At 37.8% G+C, this 27587-nt stretch overlaps 1 protein-coding gene across 3 annotated transcripts in view; it reads left to right on the top strand.

Moving 5' to 3' along the window:
- Positions 1-27587, top strand: part of LOC120248277 (tomoregulin-1) — a 124112-nt gene that overhangs the window by 45902 nt on the left and 50623 nt on the right. For 2 of the 3 annotated variants that reach the window (XM_039256565.1, XM_039256562.1), the window contains exons 2-3: positions 19526-19635; positions 25917-26046. In XM_039256565.1, the coding sequence (XP_039112496.1) occupies positions 19526-19635; positions 25917-26046 (240 nt within the window). Of the gene's footprint in view, positions 1-18278; positions 18418-19525; positions 19636-25916; positions 26047-27587 lie in introns of those variants that run through there. The other variant, XM_039256563.1, reaches the window with a different exon arrangement.

Genomic DNA, 27587 nt, shown 5'->3' with positions numbered 1-27587 from the left:
TATTTGTCCTTCTCTGCCTGACTTATTTCGCTCAGCATAACACCCTCAAGGTCCATCCATGTTGCTACACATGGCCAGATTTCATTGTTTCTCATTGCCATGTAGTATTCCATGGTATAGATAAACCACATCTTCTTGATCCATTCGTCCGTTGATGGACACTTAGGCTCTTTCCATGTTTTGGCTATTGTGGAGAGTGCTGCTATGAACATTGGGGGACATGTGCTCCTATGCCTCAGCATTTCTATATCCCTTGGGTAAATTCCTAGCAGTGCTATTGCTGGGTCATAGGGGAGTTCTATTGTTTATTTTTTGAGGAACCTCCACACTGTTTTCCAGAGAGGCTGTACCAGTTTACGTTCCCACCAACAGTGCAAGAGGGTGCCCGTTTCTCCACATCCTCGCCAGCATCTCATGTTCTCTGATTTGCTCATTTTAGCCACTTCTGACTGGTGTGAGGTGGTATCTCAGTGTGGTTTTGATTTGTATTTCCCTGATGAGTAGGGATGCTGAGCATCGTTTCATGTGTCTGTTGGCCATCTGGATGTCCTCTTTGGAGAAGTGTCTGTTCATTTCTTCTGCCCATTTCTTTACTGGGTTGTTTGTTTTTTGGGCGTGGAGTTTCGTGAGTTCCTTATAGATTCTGGATATCAACCCTTTATATGATATGTCATTTGCAACTATCTTTTCCCATTCCGTTGGTTGCCTATTAGTTTTGTGGGTTGTTTCCTTTGCTGTGCATGAAGATCATCGTCCTTGATGAAGATTACCAAAGCAAAGAAGCAGCTGAATGAGTGTTTTTGTCCTTGTCATCTCTTGATATCACAACATCTTCCCAAAGCAGTGGGCCCTTTGTTTATTTCTTTGTGTCCTAAGCACACCTGTTTTTATTGTTCTCATGCCTCGGCTCTTCAATCATTTGGACTTTATAATTGTAGCTTTGATCTTCTATTTTTTTATTTGTACTTATTCTATGAAAGTCTAACTTACCAGAAATTTCCGTGTTCATCCAAAGACAAGAAAGTTTGGAAATACATGATTTATGTGAAGAAAGATGAACTTTGAACCAGAGAGACCAGATGACCTTAGACATGGCATTCTTTTCTTATTTGTAACATGAAGATAATGATGATGTGAGCATTTCTGTCTTAACGAATGTGGTTAAAGAAGTGGAAAAACGTACAGAGAGACGAATAAGTGGCATTTGGTGATAAATATAAGGTGGAGAATTTGCATTGGGTTTAAAAATGTCACATAAGGTAGAAGTGGGTCCTCTGGATTGTGATGGTGGTAAGGAAGGTATGAATAGATGGTATAAACTTCATATTAGGAGACATACCTTGTTAGTGGCAATTCAGGATTTTGGGGCCAAGAACTGAGATGTTCTAGTCTGTGTCGAATCTTCTAGATCCTCTAGTATGTAAGATGTGGGCATTTATTAATTTATTTATTGAACCTTGATTGAATACCTCCTTAAGGTACTCTAATATGCTAGATGTTAAGCAAAATAAATGAGAGGCCATCCCTGCCTTCAAGGACTTTATATTCTAACAGTAGTTAGTTAGCCTCTTAAAAGTCTGTGTGAAGAAATTTCTCTTTAATACATCTGGACTTTCTCTCCTACCCCAGTTAATAAGCTGTTTATTGAACACTGACAGCAATGGGATTTTTTAAAAGGTATACAATTAAATATATTCACAAAGTTGTACAACCATCATGATTATCTAATGACAGAACATTTTCATCACCTCAAAAAGAAAAACCCTTACTCCATGTTCCTTTCTCTCTACAACTCCTGGCGAATGCCTATTTTGTATATTGGGTATAAATGGAGTCATATAATATGTGGCCTTTTGTGATTGGCTTCTTTCACTGAGGATAATATTTTTTTTGGGGGGATAATATTTTCAAGATTCATCTGTGTTGTAGCATGTATCAGAACTTCAGTGCTTTTTATGGTTGAGTAATATTCCATTGTATGGATACACATCACATTTTGTTTATCCATTCATCAGTTGATGGACACTTGAGTTGTTATACTTTTCATCAATTATGGACAATGCTACTATGAACATTCATGTAGAAGTTTTTGTGTGGACATATGTTTTTGATTCTCTTGGGTGAATACCTGGGAATAGAATTTCTGAATCACATGGTAACTCCATGTTTAACATTTTGAGGAACTCGCACACTGTTTTCTAAAGTAGCTGTACCATTTTATATTTTCACCAGCAATGTCTGAAGGTTCCAATTTCCCCATATCCTGGCCAACACTTGTTGTTGTCTTTTTGATGAAAGTCAACCTTGTGCGTATGAAGTTGTATATCAGCTTGGTTTTGATTTACATTTCCCTAACAACTAATGATGTTGAGCACATTTTCATGTACTTATTGGCTATTTATACATCTCGTTTGGAGAAATGTCTATTCAGATACTTTGCTGGGCTTGATTTTAACATTCTGGATTAGACATTCCCTTAGTAAACCGTACTAACCAATTCCCACAGCACACATGCTCAGGCTGGTAGGTTAACTCTAGTTTGCCTGTGTATCATTTATTTCTTTGACTACCAAGGAAGAGTCAGTTGTGTTTGTTCTCAAACTTATTTATACCAGTGATCCTTTGAGTGTAAATTAATAAAAAATTACTTAGATTGGTGCAATATAAATGTAAAATGTTGTTTTTATGAAATGCTTCAGAAAGACTTGCTAAGGTGAGAGGCTGAGAGAATTGCCTTTCAGTGAATTAAACTGGTCAAGACAACTGAAAGAGATTGGAGATATCTTATAAATCTCTGGAAGGGTTCTCCTCCTACAAAATTTTGCAAGTATTTTTAAATCTCCTTTTTACTTTAAAGGAAGGGAAAATGAACATTGTAGATAATAGATTATGGGTGTGGCTTATCAAGAAAGGAGGGAACAGCATTTGGTAGACCCAAAGGTTTTGGTGCTACATAGGAAAATGAATGTATGTTCATATATGTGAAGTTAAAACCGGTTAAAATGTTTAATTTTTAATGGTTAAAGTATGTCTCATTTTTAGATGATTTCCTCCTTTACCTGAGTTTTGATGAACTGATCAGCAGTCACTCATATGTATTTGAAAAGAAAGTATTCACTGTAGAAATGCCCTAAGGAAGACACTGGTACAGTTTTGAGGGAATGGATAATTCTGACTTGTAGAAATAAAAAAAGTCTCCCCAAGTAAGTGGCACTCAATTGGGCCCTATAGGCAGAGTAGAATGCCAGCTTGAAACACTAGGCACACTTTTGCCTGAGGCCTTTGCTGTTGATATTCCGTTTGCCTGGAAACTTCTTGTCCCAATTATTTATCCCCTCAGCTCTTTCAGGTCTTTAATGTCACTTTCTTTCTTAAAAAATTTTTTTTTAATGTTTGTTTATTTTTGAGAGAGAGACCGAGCCTGAGCAAGGGAGGGTCAGAGAGAGAACGAGACACAGAATCTGAAGCAGGCTCCAGGCTCTGAGCTGTCAGTGCAGAGCCGGACGTGGGGCTTGAACTCAAAACCGTGAGATCATGACCTGAGTCAAAGTCAGAAGCTTAATGCCGCTTTCAACATGATGTCTTAAAATTGCAGCCTTTTCCACTTTCCATCCCCTCTGCCCCTCTCACACCTTAATTTTTCTTAATGCTTTTTTCCTGTGCCAAAGCACCTTTTCCTGTGTGACTTCACTATACATGTTGTCTGTCTGCTCTGTGTAGCTTCATGAGGGCAGGGATTTTTCTGTTTTGTTCACTGCTATATTGACTGTGCCTGGTTAGGTGCCCCTTATGTATTTACTTGTGGAATGAATTAATAACTGAATGAATATTGAAACTGAGGAAAGCTGGGAAGAGTAGGTATTCTAGGTCATGGGAATGGTGATAGAAAAGGCACAAAGATGGGGAAGCCAAGGGAATATTTTGACATACTGGAGTGTGGGTATTAGGGCAGGAGATGAGTTGCACATTGCCACATTAGTGGAAGGCCTTGAAGGCTGAGCTGAAGGTTTGGCACTTAATCTGAAGATAGAGGGAAATTTACAGGATTTGAGGGACATCGTGGTTTTATTTTATTTATTTTTTTAAGTTTACTTATTTATTTTGAGAGAGAGAGAGCACGAGTGTGAGTGGGGGAAGGCGCTTGAGCGACAGGGAAAGAGACAGAGAGAGGAGAGAGAGAATCCCAAGCAGGCTTCACACGCTCCGTGCAGAGTCCAGCTGGGGGCTCGAACTCAAAAACCTTGAGATCATGACCTCAGCTGAAATCAAGAGTTGGAGGCTTAACCGACGGGAGCCTCCCAGGTGCCCACAGACTATTTGTTTTTATAAGCATTCACCCACTTAAGTGGGTGTAATTAAATGAAGTAATTAAGATGTTTGTGCTACTCTCCATCATCATCATCATCATTTTTTAAAGTGTATAATCCAGTGTATTTTTAGTAATTAGCCACAAGATTGTACAGCCATCACCACAATCAATTGTAGAACATTTTTGTGCTCCCCCAAGGGAAACTTCATAATCTTAAAGGTTATGCTAAAGCATTCATTCCCCAAACCCCAGTCCCTCAGCCCTAGGCAGCTGCTAATGTTCCTTTTGCTGTATATTTGTCTATTCTGGACATTTAGTATAAATTGAATCATACAATATGTGGTCTTTTGTGATTAGCTTCTTTCATGTGGCATATTTCCATGTTGTAGCACATATCAGTGCTGCTTTCCCTTTTTATGTTTGGATAGTATTATTTTACATGGATCTATATACATAACCACATTTTGTTTATCGCATTTATCAGGTGATGGACATTTGGGTTGTTTCTTCTTTTTAGCTATTAAGAATACTGCTATGAACATTCATGTACAGATTTATGTATGGACATGTTTTCAGTTCTCTTGGGTTTATAACTAGGAGTAGAATTGCTAGGTCATTTGGTAAACCCTATGTTGAACGTTTGAGGACCCTCCAAATTGTTTTGCAAAGTGGCTGTGCTATCTTACATTTTTTCCAGCAGTGTGGGAGGGTTCCAGTTTCTCCATATCCTGGTCAACACTTGTTACTGTCTTTTTTTTTTTTTTTTTATTATAACCAACCATTTTCTTTTAAGGTAATTTCTTTAATCCCTCATTTCCCCTGTGTATGTAGTTTCTTTAATGGAGTTTTAAATTCTCAGTTTCTTTTAAGCTGGATTGGGGGATAATGTCAACCCGTTTATCCTCTTCCTCCTCCCCCTCTTTTTTTCATTGTTGGAAACATGGTTTTTTTTTAATTTTTTTTTTTTAATTTATTATTTCTAGGAGAGAGAGAGAGAGCGTGAGCAGGGGAGGGTCAGAGAGAGGGAGTCACAGACTGAAACAGGCTCCAGGCTCTGAGCTGGCAGTCAGCACAGAGCCCGATTCGGGGCTCGAACCCACGAATGTGAGATCATGACCTAAGCAAAAGTCGGACGCTTAACCGACTAAGCCACCCAGGCGCCCCGGAAACATGGTTTTTAACAGAGCTATTTTCATTATTCCTGCAATTAGTTCCATTATTAGCTTCTCTCATGGGATAAATGAGGCATTTAGGAGTTGGCATACATTCTCTTCTCATGCACTTGGAAATTCTCTGTTTGAATCTTAAAATTCCCTCAGTATTTGCTCTTAGTTTATTAGATGCTTTACTGTTAATCCTTTGTTACTATTTGAATATATTTCTTTTTTACAGGTATCATGTATTTTTCATGGCTCAACTGTTTCATCATTTTTTGAAAAGTCATTTCAGGTTCTGAAGTTCTTAATACATTCTTCTGCCTTCAGAAACTTTGGCAGGTATTATGTTTTCAGCCGTAGCTCCATTTCTCTTATTTTTGTGCAGATATTCTGAGTTTTTCTTTTCCATGGTTAAAAAGAAAGAAAAACCCACACTTTTTTTTTGGTTACAAAGGCAGTATTTGTTGGATGTAAAAAACCTGAGGAATATGGAAAAATGTAAAGAAATCTGTGATGATTGCCATTCTCCTCTAAAATATCTTAATGTTTATGCTGAAATTGTTTCATTTTATTTTTTATTAAAAATTTTTTTAATGTTGTATTTATTTCTGAAAGAGAGAGAGAGACACCGTGAGCAGGGGAGGGTCAGAGAGAGAGGGAGATACAGAATCTTGAAACAGGTTCCAGGCTCTGAGCTAGCTGTCAGCACAGAGCCCGATGGGGGGCTGGAACCCACGAACCATGAGATCATGACCTGAGCCGAAGTTGGACGCTTAACCGACTGAGCCACCCAGGCGCTCCTGTTTCATTTTATACAGAAAAAATTTGAACTTTTTTCTCAATAGTCCTATTTGCTTTGCCAGTTTATGTTAACCTGAAGATCTTGTTCACAGGTCCGATTACTGTTTCGAATTTTTAAGTTCAGTTTATTTTGCTTGGTCAGCTTTCATCTAATACTGTTTTGTAAGTGAATCTAAACTGCTTTATCAGTTCATTGTTTATAGCCTAAGTGATACGTTTAGATTCCCCATTGTTCACAAGACACTTTAGTCTGTGTTTAGTGTCCTGTGTTTGTTTTTCATACTTTTTTCTCTTTAAAGTGGTTTAAGGTATTTTTTTAGGTGGTGCCATGTGTTTGCCACTATTGTTCCCTTCTTCAAGTTCAGATCATAAGTATTTCCTAATTACCATTTAATTAGACCTAGTTGTGTGTGTTTTTTAATTTTTTTTGATTATTTGTGTATTTTTTATATGGGTATCATTTCTTTTAAAAAATATTTTTATTTTATTTTTGAGAGAGAGAGGGGGAGAGAGAGAGAGAGAGAGAGAGAGAGAGAGAGTGAGTGAGTTCAGGGATAGAGGGACAGAGGACCCAAAGCGGGCTCTGTGCTGATAGCCCAATGCAGGGCTCAAACTCATGAACTTGTGAGATCATGACTTGAGCTGAAGTCAGGCACTTAACTGAGCTATCCAGGTGCTCGTGTGTGTGTGTGTGTGTGTGTGTGTGTGTGTGTGTGTGTGTGTGTTTAATTCTTCACTATTTTACAACAGTGTTTTGGGGTTTAACGTTGTGATTGTGTCTTTTTAAAGTTTTGGTTTGGTGCCTGGGTGACTGGTTGTTGAGCTGTTGAGTGTCTGACTCTTGGTTTTGACTCAGATGGCGATTCCAGGGTCATGCTGAGTGTGGAGCCTGCTTAAGAGTTTGCCTTTTCCTCTGTTCCTCTCCCCTACTCACACACTTTTTTTTTTTTTTTTTTTGGTAATAAAGGCAGTATTTGTTGGATGTAAAAAACCTGAGGAATATGGAAAAATGTAATTTTTAGAAAAATATATTTCTCTAAAATAAAAACTAAAAAAATGTTTTTAAAAAAAGTTTTGGTTTTGGTTGTTTCACCTAAAGAGGAAAAGTATCCTGTATAGTTTCCATTGCTGTTTTGTAAAGATCTCATTTACTCCTTGCAATCCAATGAGGGATTATTTTATTTTAATTAATTAATTAATTAATTAATTTCTTCCATATTCATTATTTATTTATTTATTTTTACAAATAGTTTATTGTCAAATTAGTTTCCACATAACACCCAGTGCTCATCCCCACGAGTGTCCTCCTCCATGCCCATCCCCCCTCCCCCCTACATCCATCAGTTCTCAGTTTTTGTCAGCATTCAAGAGTCTCTCATGGTTTGCCTCTCTCCCTTTCCCCCACCATTTCCCCCTTCTTCTCCCCCTTGTTCCTCAGTTAAGTTCCTCCTAATTCTCCTATACGTGCAAACATATGATATTTGTCCTTCTCTGCCTGACTTATTTCGCTCAGGATAACACCCAATGAGGGATTATTAATACCCATTTTTACTTCAGGGAATGGAGATTTCTGAGAAGGATTTAGTGCTTGGCCAATATCATATAGTTATTTAATCAAATAATTGGAACTCCAAGTCTGGAACTCTTCTTAATGCAGCAAAGTTTCGTGAAGTCTTTTTTAAATGCTCTTTTAAAATTATGTCCGATTCTCCAGTTGCCAACTTTTAGCTTGTTTTGTAGATTTTTTCTTTGTGGGTGACTTCCCTGGGTTCTGGCTACTACCTATTCCACTTAGTGTTGTAGACACTAAGGAATAGTGGTTGAAAATTGAGCCAGAGGCTGATATTGTTGTGTTTAGATTTATTTATTGATATTTAAAATTTTTTGATGGAGGAAGTGTGTTAATTGTACCTGCAAAAATCTTAATGTGCTCTGCACCTATGAGTACTGCTGTATTAAAGGAGGCTCATACACTGTCCAGGGTCTGGCCGTTCAGGAAGTATTCTGTTAAGGGTGTCCCTTGGTCTCTCTTGATGTGACTTTGGTTATTTTATTTCCCTACTCGTAGTGATGTTTTAGACTCTCCACCATGTGTGCTTTGGTTTGTTCCTTGAAGTAGCTAGCTATGAGGCCATCTTCCTAGTAGATTCCATCTCCTTTCCTCTCAGACTCTTGAGGTTCAGATCTTTGGCTTCAGCCCTACTTTGTTTGAAAGATTTGGGCAGGAAGTATGGAGCTTCTATTTCTCCACCATCTTCTTCCTCTCTGTACCGGCAAAAATCTTAAAATACGTATGTAACCATGTATATATTGTAAAATCTAAATTGGATTGTAGCTCTGTATAGTTTTATAACCTGCTTTTCTTTACTTCACAGTGGATCTTGGTCTTTGGATATCAGTATATATGTTTCTACTGTCTACTTTAGTATGTACTTTTCGCTATGTAGTATTCCATTAATTGTTTAATTAATTTCCAGCAGATGGATACTTAGGTGGTTTTCTACTTTGCAGTTATAAAAAAGGCTGCTGTTAACAATCATGTATGCATCCGTTTTTGTATGTTTTTCTTCTTTTTTTTTTTTTTAATGTGTTTTATTTATTTCTAGGAGAGAGAGCGAGCGTGAGCAGGGGAGGGTCAGAGAGAGAGGGAGACACAGACTGAAACAGGCTCCAGGCTCTGAGCCGGCAGTCAGCACAGAGCCCGACGCGGGGCTCGAACCCACGAACCGCGAGATCACGACCTAAGCGAAAGTCGGACACTCAACCGACTAAGCCACCCAGGCGCCCCTGTATGTTTTTCTTCTATCCCTGTTACAACTTCCTAGAAATAGAATTGTTCAGTTAAAGGATAAAGATTATTAAAACTTCATTATTTACTGTTGCATTATTCTGTGAGAGGTTCTGCCAATTTACACTCTCATAGTTGGTTTGAGTGCTCATTTTTCATACCTTCTCCAGCACTGGTGTAATAATTAAAAAAAAAAAAAGAAGCCAACAGTATAGCACATATGATTTGTCATGCACTGCTTTGGGTGCTTTCCAATTCTTTATTTAACTTTTTGCCAACTTTATGAGATAGGTATGTTATTGTCCCTATTTTACAGATGAGAGAATAGAGGTAGAGAGTGGTAAATTACTAAGGTTACAGAGCTGTTAAGTGTAGAGCCAGAGTACTGATCTTGGCAGTGGATCCTAGTCCAATTCTAAACATCAAATTATAATGTCTGTTCATTTTTGTTTGTTTCATTTTTTTTCAAAATTTAACAAGAGTGTTTTTCTGATTTTAAAAATTATTTTTGTTTATTGAGCTATAATTCACATAACTTAAAGTTTACCATTTTGAAGTATACAATTCGCTGGTTGTTAACATATTTAATATGTTGTATAACCATCACTACTATCTACTCTATAATTATAGTACATTTCCATCACCCCAAAAAGAATTTCCAGTCAACCCCAATACCTCTCTGCCCCTGTTCTCTGCAACCATATAGAGATTTTGTGTCTTTATGGATTTACTTACTCTGGACATTTCATGAAAATGGAATCCTACAACATAAGCCCTATGTGCCTGGCTTTGTTCACTTAACATCATTTTTTCAAAATTCTTACATGTGGTAGCACATGTTTATTTTATATGATTAACTTAAAATTTTTTTTTAATGTTTTATTTATTTGTGTGTGAGAGAGAGGCAGCATGAGCAGGGGAGGGTCAGGGAGAGAGGGAGATACAGAATCCGAAGCAGGCTCTAGGCTCAAAGCTATCTGTCAGCACAGAGCCCGATGTGGGGCTCGAACTCACTAACTGTGAGATCATGACCTGAGCCAATGTCAAGAATGGGATGCTTAACCAACTGAGTCACCCAAATGCCTCTGTTTTGTCTGATTTAAAAAGTAATACAAGTTCATTCTGAAACTCAGACAATTCAGAAAAATACAGAATAAAGAAGAAACTTCTAATTTCACCAGGAGTTAACTGTGGCTTGTATTTACAGGTATATACTTTTTCAGATTCTTGTATATAGGATTAAAAAATAATTTGTGTCATACATTTAAGAAAGTCTGCCTTGGAGCACCAGGGTGGCTCAGTTGGTTAGGTGTTGGCTTTGGCTCAGATCATGAACTCGTGGCTCACGGTTTCAAGCTCTGCTTCAGGCTCTGTGCTGACAGCTCAGAGCCTGGATCCTGCTTCGGATTCTGTGTCTCCTTCTGTCTCTGCGCCTCCCCTGCTCATGCTCTATCTCTCCCTGTGTCTTGAAAATAAAACTAACATTAAAAATTTTTTTAAATTTTTTTTAAAATTAAAAAATCTGCCTTTTAAAAAACTTTATTATGTCAGGAAATATGGAGATTCTTCATCATTCTTTTTAATAACGACAATGTAATAGTTTTTGGATCCGCAAGAGGGAAAACTCAACACAGCTTTGCCATGCTAGTCAGAAAAAGGAATAGGAGAGAGTATTGTAGTTTGGAATCTATGGTTAATACTAGATAGGAGTGGGAAGACCCTGAGTATATTTAATCCCAGCTCAAAGATCTGGGTCTTTTCTTCTTTCTGACCCTGCAGTAAACAGCCCTTCTCATCATCTTTCCTGAAACAGAAGCATTTAGAGTTGAGACAGCAGGGAATGATTGTAGGTGTTGGGTGGAGGATTGACACTTTCAAAGTGGTGCTTAACAAAGGGTAGTTTGGCAGTAGTATGTAGAATGGGATGAAAAATATCAGAGTCAAATAATTGGGTGGCATATGTGAAATTTCTTTTTGTTAAATATAGCTTAGACAAGTTTTAGTCATCTTTACCATTAGTGCATTTTAATATTAACATAAACTACTTTCGGATTTGTATCATGAAATACTAAGTTTATTTTCTCTTTCATATTTTTATCATAGAAGATAACTAATACACTATGGTTAGAAGAGAATTTAATTTCTAATTCATCTCATTTGCTTGGACTCAAGTCAGCATTTACTAAACTTACCGTTTGATTTTTACCCTGAAATGTATTTTCAGTGATTTGTGCCGGTAAAGGTGTTCCTTAGATTGGTCTGTTAGAAAGAAAGAAAGTAAATTTTTGTTGTTTACCTACTTGTTCTAGGCATTGTTGCTTTTTAGTACATATCTAATCATTACAATATCTAGGGAGAGAAGGTGTTATTATTTTAAGAGGTGAAGAGCTTAGCATGTGAACCTGGCCCTTGTTGACCTTCAAACTAGTGTTTTGTCCAATATATAGGCAAGCTTTCTCTGAGGTTGTATTTGAAATCACATGGTTTTTTCCCCTATTAAGTATAACCAATATAGAACTTAAAAAGAGGGGAAAATCATCTATTGCTCAACTGGTATAATGACAGTCCCTTTACCATTTTTGTTTTTTTCTGGCTGGGTTTTCCTATATGTGTTTTTTACACATAATTATGGTCCATGTCTTGTTTTCTGCTTTTTCACTTGACATTTATAGGCGTATTTCCATGTTGCCACATAATATATACAACCTTTTAAGTAGCTCTATAATACTCCATGACTGTACCGCACCATTTCCTGGTGTGGGGTGTTTTAAATGTTTAAATATTTCACATATTTTTGCTATTTTCAGTGTAGAGATTGTGGACTTTCTCATCAACAATTGGGTACAGGGTCAGGAACATGCTTGGCTTGTTTTGGGAGTGAAACCATCCAGTATGGTGTCTAGTCAGATTGGATTGGTGTGTTTTTCTAAAAAAAAAAAAAAAAAATACGAAAAAAAAAAAGGGAAGGTTTTCCTAAATACTATTAACATCTAGACGTGTATAAGGCCCTTGAAATGAGGTTATTCTTAGGAACGAAGAACAAGGTAAAGAGTTTCAACCTGTCCTCTGGCGAGTCAATAAGGAATCAACTGGCGATGAGCTAGAGATTCCCACATGTTGATGAGTACTTTGCATTCATTATAGGACTTTCCTCCTGCAGTGCTCTGAGGACTGGCAGTGGCAGGTGAGATGGCTTTAATAAGGTTGGGGAAAAGCAGGTCTGAAGACTCGAAGTGGTGCAAGTAGTGCTCAGAGAGAAGAAGCAAGACAAGAAGACACAGTGGGTGGCTGAGGGCAGCCCGTTTTTATACATAGTAGGAGTCCTCTTGTCCTGGTGCCTTAAGATTCGTGTAGTTAGTTAGTTAATTAAGGAAGTCATTTAAGGTGGGGAGTCACAAAAATGATTTATAAATGTTGGGGCGCCTGGGTGGCTTAGTCGGTTAAGCATCTGACTTTCGCTTAGGTCATGATCTCGCGGTTCGTGGGTTCGAGCCCCGCGTCGGGCTCTGTGCTGACTGCCAGCTCAGAGCCTGGAGCCTATTTCGGAGTCTGTGTCTCCCTCTCTCTCTGACCCTCCCCTGCTCACGCTGTCTCTCTCTCTCTCTCCTAGAAATAAATAAAGATATTTAAAAAAAAAAACCGCTTTATAAATGTGTGTAGCATTTTATGTGAACCTAAAAATATACATACATTTATCACTGTTTTGAAATTTTAATTTTATTAATGTTTTATTTATTTTTGAGAGAGAGAGTTTGTGTGTGTGCAGCAGGGGATGGGCAGAGAGAGGGGGACAGGAGGATCTGCAGTGGGCTCTGCTTTAACAGCAGAGAGCTGGATGCAGGGCTCGCACCCACAAATCATGAGATCATGACCTGAGCCAAAGTTGGACACTTATCTGACTGAGCCACCCCGGTGCCCCTGGATCCAGGCAATATATTCAGGTCGCTCTATTGAAATGAAAAATAGCTATGGTAATGTGCAGAGGTCTTGGAGATGGCTGCTTATTTGATTTAATTTTCTTTATAGTGAAGAGAATGAAATGTAAAGCCTTTAATCAAGGCTTTGGTCTACTTTGATAGTGGTTCTCAGTGGATGGTGATTTTACTCCCAAGTGGACATTTGGTAATGTCTGGAGACATTTTTGGTTGTTACAGCCGGGATAGTCCTGCTGATATCTAGTGGATAGAGGGCAGAGATGTTGCTATAAACATCCTGTAATGAACAAGATAGCCCCATGCATCAAAGAATTATCTACCCCAAGATCTCAGTAGTGCTGAGGTTGAGAAGCCCTGAATTCTACTGTAACATCTTGCAAGGTTTATTCACTTTTGGCTCTCCATTGTTAGCTATCTCATAAGATTCCCTTCTGTTTAATGGAGGAGTGGTAGTAAAGTCCTATCATTCTGGAGGGCTAAGGGATCCATTTTTAATTAAAAATTTTTTTTTCAAACATTTATTTTTGAGAGACAGAGAGATAGAGCATAAGAAGGGGAGGATCGGAGGATCAGAGAGGCACAGGATCTGAAGTAGGCTCCAGGCTCATAGCTGTCAGCACAGAGCCCAATGCAGGGCTCCCATGAACTGTATGATCATGACCTGAGCTGAAGTTGGATGCCCAACCTACTGAGCCACCTAGGCACCCTCTAACGGGTCCATTTTGAACTGTAACCTGAACCTAGTTAGTGCTGCCAAAAGTTGGGGAATTTGGCTGCCCAGGTTCATAGTGAGTAGGGTTCCTTCTTACATCTTCCCAGCTCTGAGATCTTAATGAAAATTGAGACAGGCTTTTTGTTTCTTTCTTTGTTTTTTTTGAGAGAAGATTTACATTCAGAGGATTGTGTGATGGGCACATTTGTAACCAGAGCAAAATATTTTTGTTTTCAGCCACTTTTTAGAGTTCTTCTTTGTGTAAAATATTTCTGTTTGGAGAATTGATTTTTGAGGGCCTTAGTAATGGCTCATCTTTTTTGCTGAATTTCCATTTTGGGTTCACGAAGGCAGCTGTATAATCATCATCATCATTGGCAGGTAGTAGAGTGCCCTCTTGATGCCTGGTACTGTACAGAATACTTGAAAAGAAGTAACATTCAGAAGATGATCCTAAAATAGAATTCCTTCTGTACTGAGTTTGAGCTAAGGCATTGGTTCTCAAATTTATGATAGAAATAGGAATACCAGGAAGTTATAATGTTCATGATAAATTAATTTTATCATATGGAGTGGAATGTAGCACCAAATTATTTAAGTCTGGCTTAGAAATATTTATCTTAATTAAATTTATGTGCAATTATTATGTCAGGATTATGTTTTACTGCATGTATCAGTGACCCGACCAATAGTGGCTTAAATAATAAGGGCTTTATTTATGTGTTTGTTTATTTCCTATGACAGTAAGTCTGGATAGGTGAAATCCAGGGCAGGCTTGGTGATTTTATAATTCTTACTTTCTACACTCTTGTTCCTCTTTAGCTTGTAACTTTCATCTTTATACATGTAAGATGGCTGCTACAACCTTGGGCAAGAGTTTTACTCTTTAAGGCAGGACAAAGAATGGAAGAATGAGGAGGAAGAGACAGTGCTTACATATGGAACTGTGGCACATTGCAAGGGGGTCTGGGAAATACAGATTATTTAGCTGAGCATCTTTCTTCCTTGAACAAAATTGGGGTTCTCTTACGAAGTGAGAGTAGATCCAGGGTAGGCAGTTAGCTGTGACTGCCACAATAACAAAACAATTTAAAATGTACATTCATGAGCTTGTGACAATCATGAGCTTGTATTCTCATAAAACACTGTTGGAGTTTTTTTTAATTAACATTCTTATTTGTAGAACATTTTTAGTTTTGGTGATAACTAGTAAGGAAGTAATGTCAGATATTGAAGGTTTAAGAAATATGTGAAAAAACTCCTAAAATGAGAAAATTCTTTTCATTGACTTTTTTACCCTTGCAAATGAGAAAGTGAAACTCTTACTTGATTTTAATGTATATTAAATGTATATTTAAGGTACAATGTAGTCTGGGACAGCAGTTTTCATAAGGACCATGGTTTGGGAACCACTCATTCATATTTATATGTACGGTTTATTTATTTGTGTCTAATTAAATTTTTTTCCTACGTAAGAATATTCTCTTTCAGTATATATGTTGTGGGCAATTAAAACATTCTTTATTTTTTTATTTAAAAAAAATTTTTTTTAAATGTTTTTATTTATTTCTAAGAGAGAGAGAGACACGGCGTGAGCAGGGGAGGGTCAGAGAGAGGGAGTCACAGACTGAAACAGGCTCCAGGCTCTGAGCTGGCAGTCAGCACAGAGCCCGACGCGGGGCTCGAACCCACAAACTGCGAGATCATGACCTAAGCGAAAGTCGGACGCTTAACCAACTAAGCCACCCAGGCGCCCCAAAACATTCTTTATTTTTGAATGTTATTTATATTGAGAGAGAGAGAGAGAGAGAGAATATCCCAAGCAAGTTCTGTACTGTCAGCACAGCCCGATGTGGGGTGTGCTGACCACAAGATCCAACTTAGTGAACCACAAGATCATAACCTGAGCTGAAGTCAAATGCTTAACCGACTAGCCATGTAGGCACCCCTGTTTTTTAAAAATCCTATGTCAGTTTTATAATCAGCAAAAAAGTCCTACTTCGAGAGTGCAAGTCTTGCCATCTTTGACCCTGCATCCTTTGCTTCAAATCCATTTTTATCAGCTTCTTTAAAAAGTTTTTTTATATTTATTTAAGTGATCTCTATACCCCACGTGAGGATTGAAGTCACGACCCTGAGATCAAGAATTAGATGCTTTTTCAACTGAGCCTTTAGCTCCTACTTTGGAAACTCTTCTACTTGTTGAAACTCCTACTTCTTGGAACTTCTAGAGTAATTATAGCCTGTACAACAGCATTTTCTCCTTATAGACTGTTGAACTCATTAGCAATTGTTCTATATGTTAGCAAGATCACAGGCTCCCTGTTACATATTTTTCTGTGTGCCCCAATTTCTTAGCATAGTATTAGATATATAGTAGATACTTTTCTGATCAACTAAATGATTGCATTTAACACGTTAATACACATGAAAAAGGCATGAATTTAATAACAGGGTAGGCGTAAAATAAAACATGACTAATAGGGTAATCAGAATTTCATGACTTTTACCCTCCATTAATATGGAACCTCTAGCTCCCCCAGATTGCTCCCCACCAAGTTTATTCCTGGAATCATCAAAGGGTGTTTAACGTGGGCTCACTAATGTGTTCTGGCCACTGCCACATGGCACACCTTTTTCTTCCTGCCATGTTTGCTGCCCCTAGATATCAGAGGTGTATCTCTGTGCCTGATTATCTCCTTGGCTCTGTGCCATCCTGCCAGGTGTGGTGCTGATGCTGGGGCTTCTGAGGTGTCCCAGCCTCTCTTCTTCCCTGCTATTCTATCTTGTTGTGTGGACATCAAAGCAGAGCTCTTATACCTTGTTGTTTCAGAGCTTTTAGTGAAAGCTGCTATTTAGTTTCTCACGGTAGCTCCTCTCTTGTGTTGAGTTCTTGGGGTTATGCTGGGGAAGCAGTCCAAGTGATAGATACCCTCCTATGCATGGGGCCACTCCTCCTATTCAAGCTCTGTTTATTGGGCCAAGCTTTTCTGCCTCTCTTTAGTAAGGATGATTATTGCTTAAAATGTTTCTTGGTCCCTTATGCAAAGAGATGCTTTGAAAAAAATTTTTTTAATGTTTATTTATTTTTGAGAGAGAGACAGAGCATGAGTGGGGGAGCAGAGAGAGAGAGGGAGACACAGAATCTGAAGCAGGCTCCAGGCTCTGAGCTGTCTGCACAGAGCCCGTTGTGGGGCTTGAATGCACTAACTGCGAGATCATGACCTGAGTCGAAGTCGAATGTTCAACCGACTGAGCCACCCAGGTGCCCCAACAAATAGATGCTTTGAACAACCCTCAGTCTCCAGAGATGTGTGAATCTTGATGTCAGGGATTATTTAGGTTCTGGGTTGCAAGGCCTTTGAATAATTTTATTTATTTATTTGGGGGTTGGGGAGAGGGGCAGAGAAAAAGAGAGAGAGAATCCCATGCAGGCTCCATGCTCAGTGTGGAGCCCAGTGTGGGGCTTGATCCCACAATCCTGGGATCATGACCTGAGCTGAAATCAAGAGTTGGATGCTCAACCAACTGAGCCACCCAGGCATCCCAATGTCATTGTACTCTGAAAATACAATGAGTAAAGCATACTTCAAAGGTTCTAAAGCGCAAGTAGCAAGTCAGAGCTATTCAGGCCATGATCTTGGCCCACAAACAGAAAAAATATTTATTCCTGTTTTAGAGTGTGAACTTTAAGGCTACAAAGAAAAGGAGGAGAAATGCACTAAATTTTATTTCTCAAATTGTACAATTCTTTTTATTTCTATAGCCTGTAGAACTGACTAAGCCTGTAGTTGAACAAAGATACTATGCATTGTTATTGTCTTCTCTAAAGTGATTCTTTTTTTTAAGTGATTCTTTATTAATATTTAGTTAATCTTCTTTGGGTTTCAAGATATACATTAGAGTGTAGTTGGAACTGTACCTTGTGCAAATTCCCGGTAGGAGTGTGGGTAGATAGAAAAAAAGCAAGCACCACACTTAGGATTTAGCCTCAAGTGCTAATGCAAGTTGTTAAGGAGGCGAAGGATGAGTAGACAAAAATTGAGAGATGAGGGGAACCAAGAATATAGAGCCTCCATAGCCAGATAGCCAAGGTGAAAGGAATTAAAAGATGATCATCTGTGCCTGAAATAGTTTGTGAAACAGTGAGAACAACAAAATAGCACTAATAGTTTCCTGTTGTTTTAAGTTTCAGCTCATGTCTTTTTTAAACACCTCAGTCTTATTTAAGGAAAAGAACAAAAAAATTGTAACCTGTAATTACATGGGTGTATACTTAACGTAGTGTGCAGTGCTTGGTTGAGATAAGTACTGTAGACTACTGGGTATTTCGGTACTTGACTGCCAGTTCCTTGGAGGGTAAGTTCTGAGGAGTAGGACACCCAAGACACCATTGCAGAGCAGGGAGAACAAATGGGGGCAGAGAGAGCCAATGACATGTCACCCGGACAGATGCCACTAGATACAGAACCTTCTTGACTCAGTCTGCTGGGTCCTGCTTTGAAATCTAGAAATAGAAAACAATTAAGGAAGGGGGAATGCTAGAGAAATTCTTCCTGATATCTGTTTGCCAAGACCTCTTCATGATCTAGAGCTGCAGGAGACTGTGTGCCCTTCCCAGAGTCCCTCAGTTACTGAGTTAAAGAGTCAGAAGCTACCTTAGGCCTTCCTGCTCCCAGACTTCGTTCACCTCTACAGTGGAATGGGTTTTCAAAGTAATCATTTATTTATTGTTTGGTATTGTTGCTATCATTTTATTGTTTATTGTTTGTTGTTGTATGTCTCATTCCTAATAGGGAGGATATAAAAATGGCATTATAGCAGTTTTTACTTAATTCCACATGATTCTGGGAAGCTTAATTTGATAGTTCCAGAGCAAGACTGATGGTCTTGGAGCAGGAGCAAAATGACCACAGAATGTTAGTATTGTTTTTTTTTTTTTTTTTTTTTTTTACAAATAGTTTATTGTCAAATTAGTTTCTACATAACACTCAGTGCTCATCCCCAAAGTGCCCTCCTCNTTTTTACAAATAGTTTATTGTCAAATTAGTTTCTACATAACACTCAGTGCTCATCCCCAAAGTGCCCTCCTCCATGCCCATCCCCCCCTCCCCCCAGAATGTTAGTATTGTTGATTGGAGCTACTTCCTGTGGTAGAGTAAAATTAAGTCATTAAAGAATTTTAAGAGTTTGATGTTTAATCTTTTTAATTGTGTGCACATAAATACTCCATATATATCTAATTTATTTTTGAATTCTTTTGTAATTAAATTAGTTGGTCTAGAATGAATTATGTTCACCTGAAATTTATTTAGGTACCAAAAGAATTAAGATTTCTTTTAGTTATTCTCCTTAAAAGTGACTTAATCACTAGAAAAATGACCTAAGGGAGTGCCTGGCTGGCTCAGCCCTTAAGGGATGCTACTCTTGATCTGGGGGTCGTGAGTTTAAGCCCCACGTTGGGTGTAGAGATTAGTTTTTAAAAACCTATTAAAAATAATCTAAGATATTAAGACAGTAGTAAGAAGACTGTCTTAAGCTCTTGGTAGCCAACTAGAAAAATTCTGTAGATTTACCTTTGGGAATTCTGTGAAATCCTGAAATTTTTAGTTTTATTTTGGTTTGGGTTACTTATTAGGCATATTCATATGTAAGGCTGTCTTTAGGGAATTCTGAACATTTTGTGTCCTATAGGACTTGCTTTTTATATGTTATGTCTTGTTATACTGTGAATGAGATGATCAATACATTTTAAGGTTTTTTTTCTTTTGTATATGTATGTTTGGATACAAAAGACATGAAACATTTTTTCCTCTTTTTCAGAATTAAATGTGAGGGAGTCTGATGTAAGAGTTTGTGATGAATCGTCATGTAAATATGGAGGAGTCTGTAAAGAAGATGGAGATGGTTTGAAATGTGCATGTCAGTTTCAGGTGAGGAAACCAAGCCTGTTTTGAAGAATTTTACATTTTTAATATTTTATCATTCTACATTCTTCACATTAAAAAGCTTAAAGTACTTTGAACCCCATTAAGAAGTTGGATTTTACACCCCACTTATTTTATGTCAGATGAAGTACTGTTACTCGTACATTCTTTGCTTCTTTCTTTAAGAGGACAGACTGGCAATAATAGATGTGAAGATGCTTTGAACAAATATTACAAGTTCTATTCAAATGTAAGTTCTACTTGTCACTGAAAATAAATGAATGTCTTATTTAAAATGTTGGCATTCCCCCCTTCTCTTTCTAGTCTTTTTACTTTTCCATTAAATTTTTTTTTTAAATTTGAGTATAGTTGACCCACAATGTTACATTAGTTACAGGTGTACAACATAGTGATTCAGTTTCTTTATATGTTATGCTCTTCCCTTCCATTTTTATTTGCTGCTGTCTCATCTCTTTAGGCCAAAGAACATGACTGATTTAGTGCCTCAGGGTAGGTCAGGGTTAGAGATAAACTAGACAGGGGAACCTCAAACTAACATCTTTGCTTCAGATGCTCTTTTTGGTTGTGATTTGTTGCCTTAAAAAAAGCTAAAAAGAAGGATGCAAAAGCTGTTACATTCAATTCTTCCTTATTATTTTCTGGGATTAAATTATAATCTGGCTTCAGAAAGTTGTTCAGGAGATGGTCCCTCATTCAGGGTTTGAGGTGAAACAAAGGAGAAACTGGAATTTTTTTCACTCATGATTTTATTTTAATTGGACCCATCATTTTGGATTTTAAGGGGAGGAAAGGGTACAGAGATTAGAGACGAAAGCCTAGGACAGTCACTATTTCCAGTAACCCTATAAAACTTAAGCAAGTTCCTGTATGATCCATCTGTAAAGAGAAGGCATGTTTTCTACCCTTTTTCATGATATTGTAATGAGAATCAAAATCAGAGTGTGTGCATGTGAAGTCTCTTTGAAAACTTTAAACTATTGGAGGAAGAGTAGGAAGGGAGGTATACTATTGTCCAGCTAGACAGACTCTTCATAGTCCAAAGGGACTTTATAATGCACTATTTATTCATAGTAACTATCTTTGACATGGCTTAGCTGACCTTGTGTCCACATCTAACATGGTTACTCAGGCAATGAATGTTCTGTTCATTGATTTATGTCTGGCTTCCCTGCCTGCTCCCTAAACCCTATTAAAAGGGATAACAACTAAAGTGGGCTTCTTTCCTTAAAAGAAGGTATTGGTGTCTATAGTGTTACTAAGCCCTCATGAACTTTTTTACCTCTTTCTGTTCTTCACATTAGATAATTTTTTATGATCTGTCTTCATGTTCCCTAATCCTTTCTTCTGTCTTCTCCATTTGGTACATCTGGTGAGTTTTTATTTTCAGATATTTTATTTCTAGAATTTATAGTTTTGATTCTTGACTGAGACTGCCTGTCTTTTCATTCATCAAGCATATTTTCCTCTAGTTTCGATACTATTGCTGCTTCAAAGTCTGTGCTACTTTCAGCATCTGGGACATCTCAGGGATCATCTCTGTTGATTGTTGTTTCATTTGAGAATGGATTGTGTTTTCCTTTTTTTTTGTATTCGAATTTATTGTGCATATTGTGAATGATATATTTTAGAGTGTTTGAATTCTGTGATGTTCCCCTGAAGAGTATTGTCACTTGGAAGCAATTAAGTTGGCTGAACTCAGACTGTACATTTTCTTCCCTGTTGAGGGAAGCAACACACGTATCAGTTCATTTCTTTTAGTCTCAGCTGGGCTACTTAGAGTCTGCCTCATGAGTAGTTTGGGAGTCAGCCAGAAATTTGATCTGAGTTTATATACAGAATCTGGAAGGCCCATCTGACTGTCTCCTTTCTGGGTTTCTCTCTTATTAGTGGCTCTGGTTGCCCTGAACTCTATCCTTTGGTTCCTTGAGCCAGAAAGACTGGTGATTTCTTACTGGTATTTTAGCCACTCCTGTATTGGGAAGACTGAAGCTGTTCTCTCTTCCAACTGTCTTATATTTCTTTAGGTTAAATTCCTTGATGTGGAATTGTTGAGCCAGTGGGTGATCATGTGCAGATAACATTCTCATCAATAACAGTGTACCTGACTGCTGGTTTCCTCTTAGCTTCTTGGTAGTGGGTTTTGTCAATCCTTTAAAAATTTTTTTATTTTAATGTTTATTTATTTTGAGAGAGAGAGAGCGAGCGAGCATGAGAGGGGGAGAGAGGTAAAGAGAAAGGGAGAGAGAGAATTCCAAGCAGGCTATGCACTGAAAGTGCAGATCTCATGAACTGCAAGATCATGACCTGAGCTAAAGCCAAGCGTTGGACACTCAACTGACTGAGCCACCCAGGTGTCCCTCAATCCTTTTAAATTGTAAATCTGTAAGGCCAAAAATGCTTTTTTAAAAATTTTCATTTGATTGTTAGAAAAATTGAAACTGTGACATATTTATTGATCATTTTTTATGAATTAGTATTTCATATTCTTTGCCCATTTTTTGGAGTGTTTTCTTTTTTCCTTGTGTTGATTTGTGAAGACTTATGTATGTATGTATGTGCATACTCTATACACAGCACACTATTTGAGTACTTATATATTGCTTACTATGCTGAGCATTATATCCATTAATAGCTCTAAATATGTATATACATTATATATATATACCCATATATACAAAAGCCTCTGTAACTCATAAACTCTCATGAAAACCTGTGATGTAGGTACTGTTTTTATCTTTTTTTAAAAGAGTAACGTATGCCCATTTTAAACAACTTGAGCATTATATAAGAAGATATGTAATATAATGAAAAATGTCTTCCTTTCACTCCAGACTGCCAATTGCTCTTCTCAAAGGCAGCATCTGTTACTTGTATTTCCTTCTAGAAATATTGTACATTCTACAAGTGTATGCAGTTGACACTTGCACAACACAGGCTTGACCTCTGTGGGTTCACTTATACATGGACTTTTTATAGTACAGTCCTGTAAATGTATTTTCTCTTTTATATGATTTTTTTCATAGCATTTTCTTTTCTCTAGCTTACTTCATTGTAAAAGTACAATTATAATACATGTAACATACCAAATATGTGTTAATTGACTGTATGTTATTGGTAAGCCTTCTTGTCAGCATCAGGTTATTAGTAGTTAAGATTTTGGGGAGTCAAAAGTTATGCATGGATTCTTGATGTGTGAGGGATTGGTACCCCTAACATCCATGTTGTTTAAGGGTCAATTGTAGGTCTTTTAATTTCTCTTCTAAGTATTAAACCACTCAGTAGTATTTACCTAAGAGTGTCCCTTTAAAAAAATTTTTTTTTTAAATGTTTATTATTGAGACAGAGAGAAACATAGCACGAGTGGGGTAGGGGCAGAAGGAGAGGGAGACACAGAATCTGAAGCAGGCTCCAGGCTCTGAGCTGTCAGCACAGAGCCTGATGCGGGGCTCAAACCTAAGAACCATGAGATCATGACCTGAGCCCAAGTCGGACACTCAACCGACTGAGCCACCCAGGTGTCCTTGAGTGTTCCTTTTTAGTTGAGATTACAAAAATGTTAAAGAAGTTATTCTAGTGTCATTTTCATTTTGCTTATAATTTTTGATATAAGGAAGTTTTTAAAATTTAAATTCATGTTTATATATAGTGTGATATAAAGAAGTTTAAATTTTTGTATCATACTTATTTCTGTCTTTATGATTCTGCTTTTCATTAATTGAAAGTCTTTCCTTGCAACTTCAAGATTATAAAGAAATAGCCTCTTTGACCTTTTTCCTATATTTGGATTGCTAAAAAATCCTCACATCATCTGGTGGCAAAGCAGGAAAGAGAAATAAAAGTTAGGAGTTAAGATCACTAGACGGTTATCCAAGGCTTGCTTTGTGCTTGATGCTTGATGCTGAGGATATAAAGATGTTTAAAGACAAGTTGCTTGCCCTGTAGGAGCAAACTGCCTCAGGGCTTACAGCAGATTTGATCCTGCTGCTGAATGAACCTTCCTTTGTCTATTCTGCCTTCTTAGAACTTATAAATCTGTTCAAGTTAGACTTAGGTTATTGCCAGTTGAAGAAAAATCACCTCCTATGTCCATTAAACACTTGTTTGCTGGTTTCTTTAGCAGTATCTTTCAATTCATTTAAAAAACTTGCTATGATTCAGCATGCTTTTAGTGTTAATATGGTTTATTAACCATATTATAATTTCTAGTTTATAATTTAAATACATTTTAACAGATAATAACAGGATTTTAAATAAAGTCTAGAATTGTTTTTTTTTCAGTCTGCTAGTAAGAGCTATTATATCTTGTCACATTATATAAGCAAAGCTACTTTTATTTTGTACCAAGAAAAATGATCAGTATTGCATCTTTCCATTAAAACTTGGATTAGGTACAAAAAGGAGTGTCTACAGTTTTCCTCTTATTTTCTTTCTTCCTCTTTGTCCTTCTTCTTCCCCCTGTAGTTCTCTGGACTGTGTTTTTTTTTCCCTGAATTTATCAATGTCTGCTCTTGCTACGTGCTGCACGCCGTCTTATTAGACTTCTGTATTAGGGTTCTCCAGAGAAATAGAATCAATAGGGTGTATATATATATATACACATATATATATTATTTTAAAAGTAATATAACATATATAAACATACACACACACACACACAGAGGCAGAGAATGAGGAGGAAAGGGAGGGGAGGCTACATTAGAAGGAATTGGTTGGCTTGATTATGGAGGCTGAAAAGTCCCATGATCTGTTGTCTGCAAGCTAGATGTCTAGGAAAGCTGATAGTGTAGTTCTAGTCCAAATCTGAAGGCCTGAGAATCAGGGGAGATGAAGATGTAAGTCCCAGGCTAAGACCGAAGTGCTGAGAACCAGGAAAATACCCAAGTCCAAAATCATAGGCAGGGAGACCCAGTTCTCCTTTTCCTCCACTTTCTTGTTCTGTTCAGGCCCTTAAATGGATTGGATGATCCCACTAACATTGGGGAGGGCACTTACTCAGTCAGTTAATTCTAATGGAAATTCAACTGGAAACACCCTCAGAGAGCATCCAGAGGTAGTGTTTAATCTGGTCACCTTGGGGCCTAGTCAGGTTGACATCTAATATTGGCCATCACAATCTTGCTGCTGTTTTCTTATTTATTATATTCACCACAGTTCTTGTCACACAGTAGGCACACAATAAATACTTGAATGGATGTGGCTCAGAGTTGTACATTCTGCACCTTTCTAAACTACTTCAAATCACATTCTTCTAGCTATATAGAAGGTATGGGGAGAATTGTTTTCCCCAACAAGGGTGGCAGTATGGAGGAGGCAGACCTTAGGTTAGAGTCAGTGCCTGTGTCAGAAGTCGCATGTTGCTAAAATTGTCCAAATCCCTTCATTTGCCTATAGCATAATGAGAGTAGCTCCTAAGAGAGACCCCTGGAAACAGACTGACCAAAGAGCAGCAGGTCTTCTTCTTCCATCTCATGCTCACTCCTAGGCATATGCTTGTTAGGTTGAATTTCAGGAACTATTCTAAGCTCCCTATTCACTGCCACCAAGAGACACATAGTGAGACCCTGCTGAATAACTTTAGTGTGTAGTCGTTAGAATACATCACTTGTGAGAAACTGTGGGTCTCCCACTTATTAGCTGTGGCCCTGGGCAACTACTTAAAACTCAGAAGTGATGATAACAGTAAAACCAGCCAGTATTTATTGAGAATTTACCATGGCCAGATATAAATGCTGAAGATAGATTTCTCTTATTTAATCCTCCAACAACTTTATTAGGGAGATGCATTTACAGGTGGAGAAAATGGCAATGATGCTATAGCCCATAGTTACCTGGATGGTGGACCCAGAGATTATGTATTTCTTTGTGTTTTCTATAGCATTTACTTTAGGACTTGGGATTCTGGTGGTATTAAATAAATGAATTTTGATTTTAATAAAATGATATTATATAATTAGGTGCTTATTAGCTTATTACAAACATTGCCAAGAATTTTCCTCTTACCTCACTGGGTTTTTATAGCAAGCAAATGAACTAGATAGCACAGGAATTTTCGTTGTCATGTTTATGGATAGTTGATCGTTATTTTCATTATAAATGTGAAAAATAGGTGTGAGAAAGTGGTATAACTCTTTTTTTAAACCAAACAAAAGAACAAACTATTCTTTAGTAGAAGTATGTCACAGTACTATGGTACTACATTCATAAATATGAAGTGAACTATTAATATTCATGCCTAGTTTTGAATATTTATTTTGTTTCTTTTGCAGTGCCATACAAATTACGTTCCTGTCTGTGGATCAAATGGGGACACTTATCAAAATGAATGCTTTCTCAGAAGGGCTGCTTGTAAGCACCAGAAAGAGATAACAGTAGTAGCAAGAGGACCATGCTACTCCGGTATGTGTGATAGATACTCTTCTGAATAACTGTTAGAGATGATTCCACCATAGTTTTCTAAAAGGCAATTTCCAGTCAGAGGTGTAGTCCCAGAACTGCTCTATGGAGTGGGGGGGACTCTTTTTGGTCTGCATTTCATGTTGTTGCTTTAAAAAAAATCTTTTTAATGGTTATTTATTTTTGAGAGAGAGAATATGAATGTGAGTGGGGGAGGGGCAGAGAGAGAGAGGGAGAATCTGAAGTAGGCTCCAGGCTCTGAACCGTCAGCACAGAGCCTGATGTGGGGTTTGAACTCACTAACCATGAGCTCATGACCTGAGCCGAAGTCAGATGTGTAACCGACTGAACCACCCAGGCACCCCTCGTGTTGTTGCTTTTTAACACCAGATGGTGAAGTTTCATGGGTACTTTGCCTATCTTTTGCCTTATGGTTTGAATATTAGAATGAGATTTGGGGTAGAAATTACATGGAATCCATTTTGTTGATTTTTATTTTCTTGGCGGGGGACAGGGGTGGAGAATATTTATAGAACTAGCCATTAGTGACATCCCAGGATGTGTCTCTTTCCAAGCTTGTCTCTTTTTATATCTTCTCTATTCTGTCTGCCAATCCTTGTCACCTATCTTCCCCCAGTTTTTTGTATTTACTTCCTTCTCTTTTCCTTCTTGAATCAATAGTAGTTAATTTTGGAAAGCACTAATATAAGTTTCTTACTTGCATTTGTGTTTGGGGACAGGGATGCAAATGAAGTGTTGTAATTAGAATTATTACATGAAGGTTAGCAGTATAGACACTTCTTATATGATATACTCTATTTTTTTTCTTTGCGTATGTATTACAGTGCGTGTGTCCAGGATTTTTAATAGGGCTCCATTTCATAAGCATGAATGATCCATTGTCCATGTGGCTGATCTCAAACTCCAGGGCCACTAATACCATATGATTGAAAGCCCCCACTCTAAATTACATGGTTGGTGTTTGTGGTATGGCCAACCCTCTACCCTAGGGCTGCTGAGTGTGACCAGCCCCACCCTAACATCTGATGTAGTTAGCACTCTCGTGAAAGGAGATACTTCTAGCAGGTATGATGTAAATTACCTTCAAGAAGCTGAGGGCAGGGGCGCCTGGGTGGCTCAGTCAGTTAAGCGTCGGACTTCAGCTCAGGTCATGATCTCACAGCTCATGGGTTTGAGCACCACGTTGGATTCTGTGCTGATAGCTCAGCTTCGGATTCTGTGTCTTCCTCTTTCTGTGCCTTTACCTCACTTGTGCTCTGTCTCTCTCTCTAAAAAATAAATAAACATTAAAAAAATTTAAAAAGAAAATTGAAAAAAGCTGAGGGCAAAGACCAGGTCTTTCTTTGGGCAAGACCAAATTCCTTTCCCTACACCAAATAAGTATGTGGCTGGTCAAATGATTATGTTCTCAGGCCCATAGACTATCATTTGTTGTGATTCTTATATACTTCTCTAAGTACATTGTGTTTCACAGACTTGATTTAGAAACTAAAAAAGAATATGGAGATCTTTACATTCACTTA

The sequence above is a fragment of the Hyaena hyaena genome, unplaced genomic scaffold (assembly GCF_003009895.1).
Source record: "Hyaena hyaena isolate Hyena2069 unplaced genomic scaffold, ASM300989v1 scaffold_572, whole genome shotgun sequence".
Classification (NCBI taxonomy): domain Eukaryota; kingdom Metazoa; phylum Chordata; class Mammalia; order Carnivora; family Hyaenidae; genus Hyaena; species Hyaena hyaena.
The sequence above is the reverse complement of the archived record's forward strand: the minus strand, read 5'-3'. Positions and strand labels throughout refer to the sequence as shown.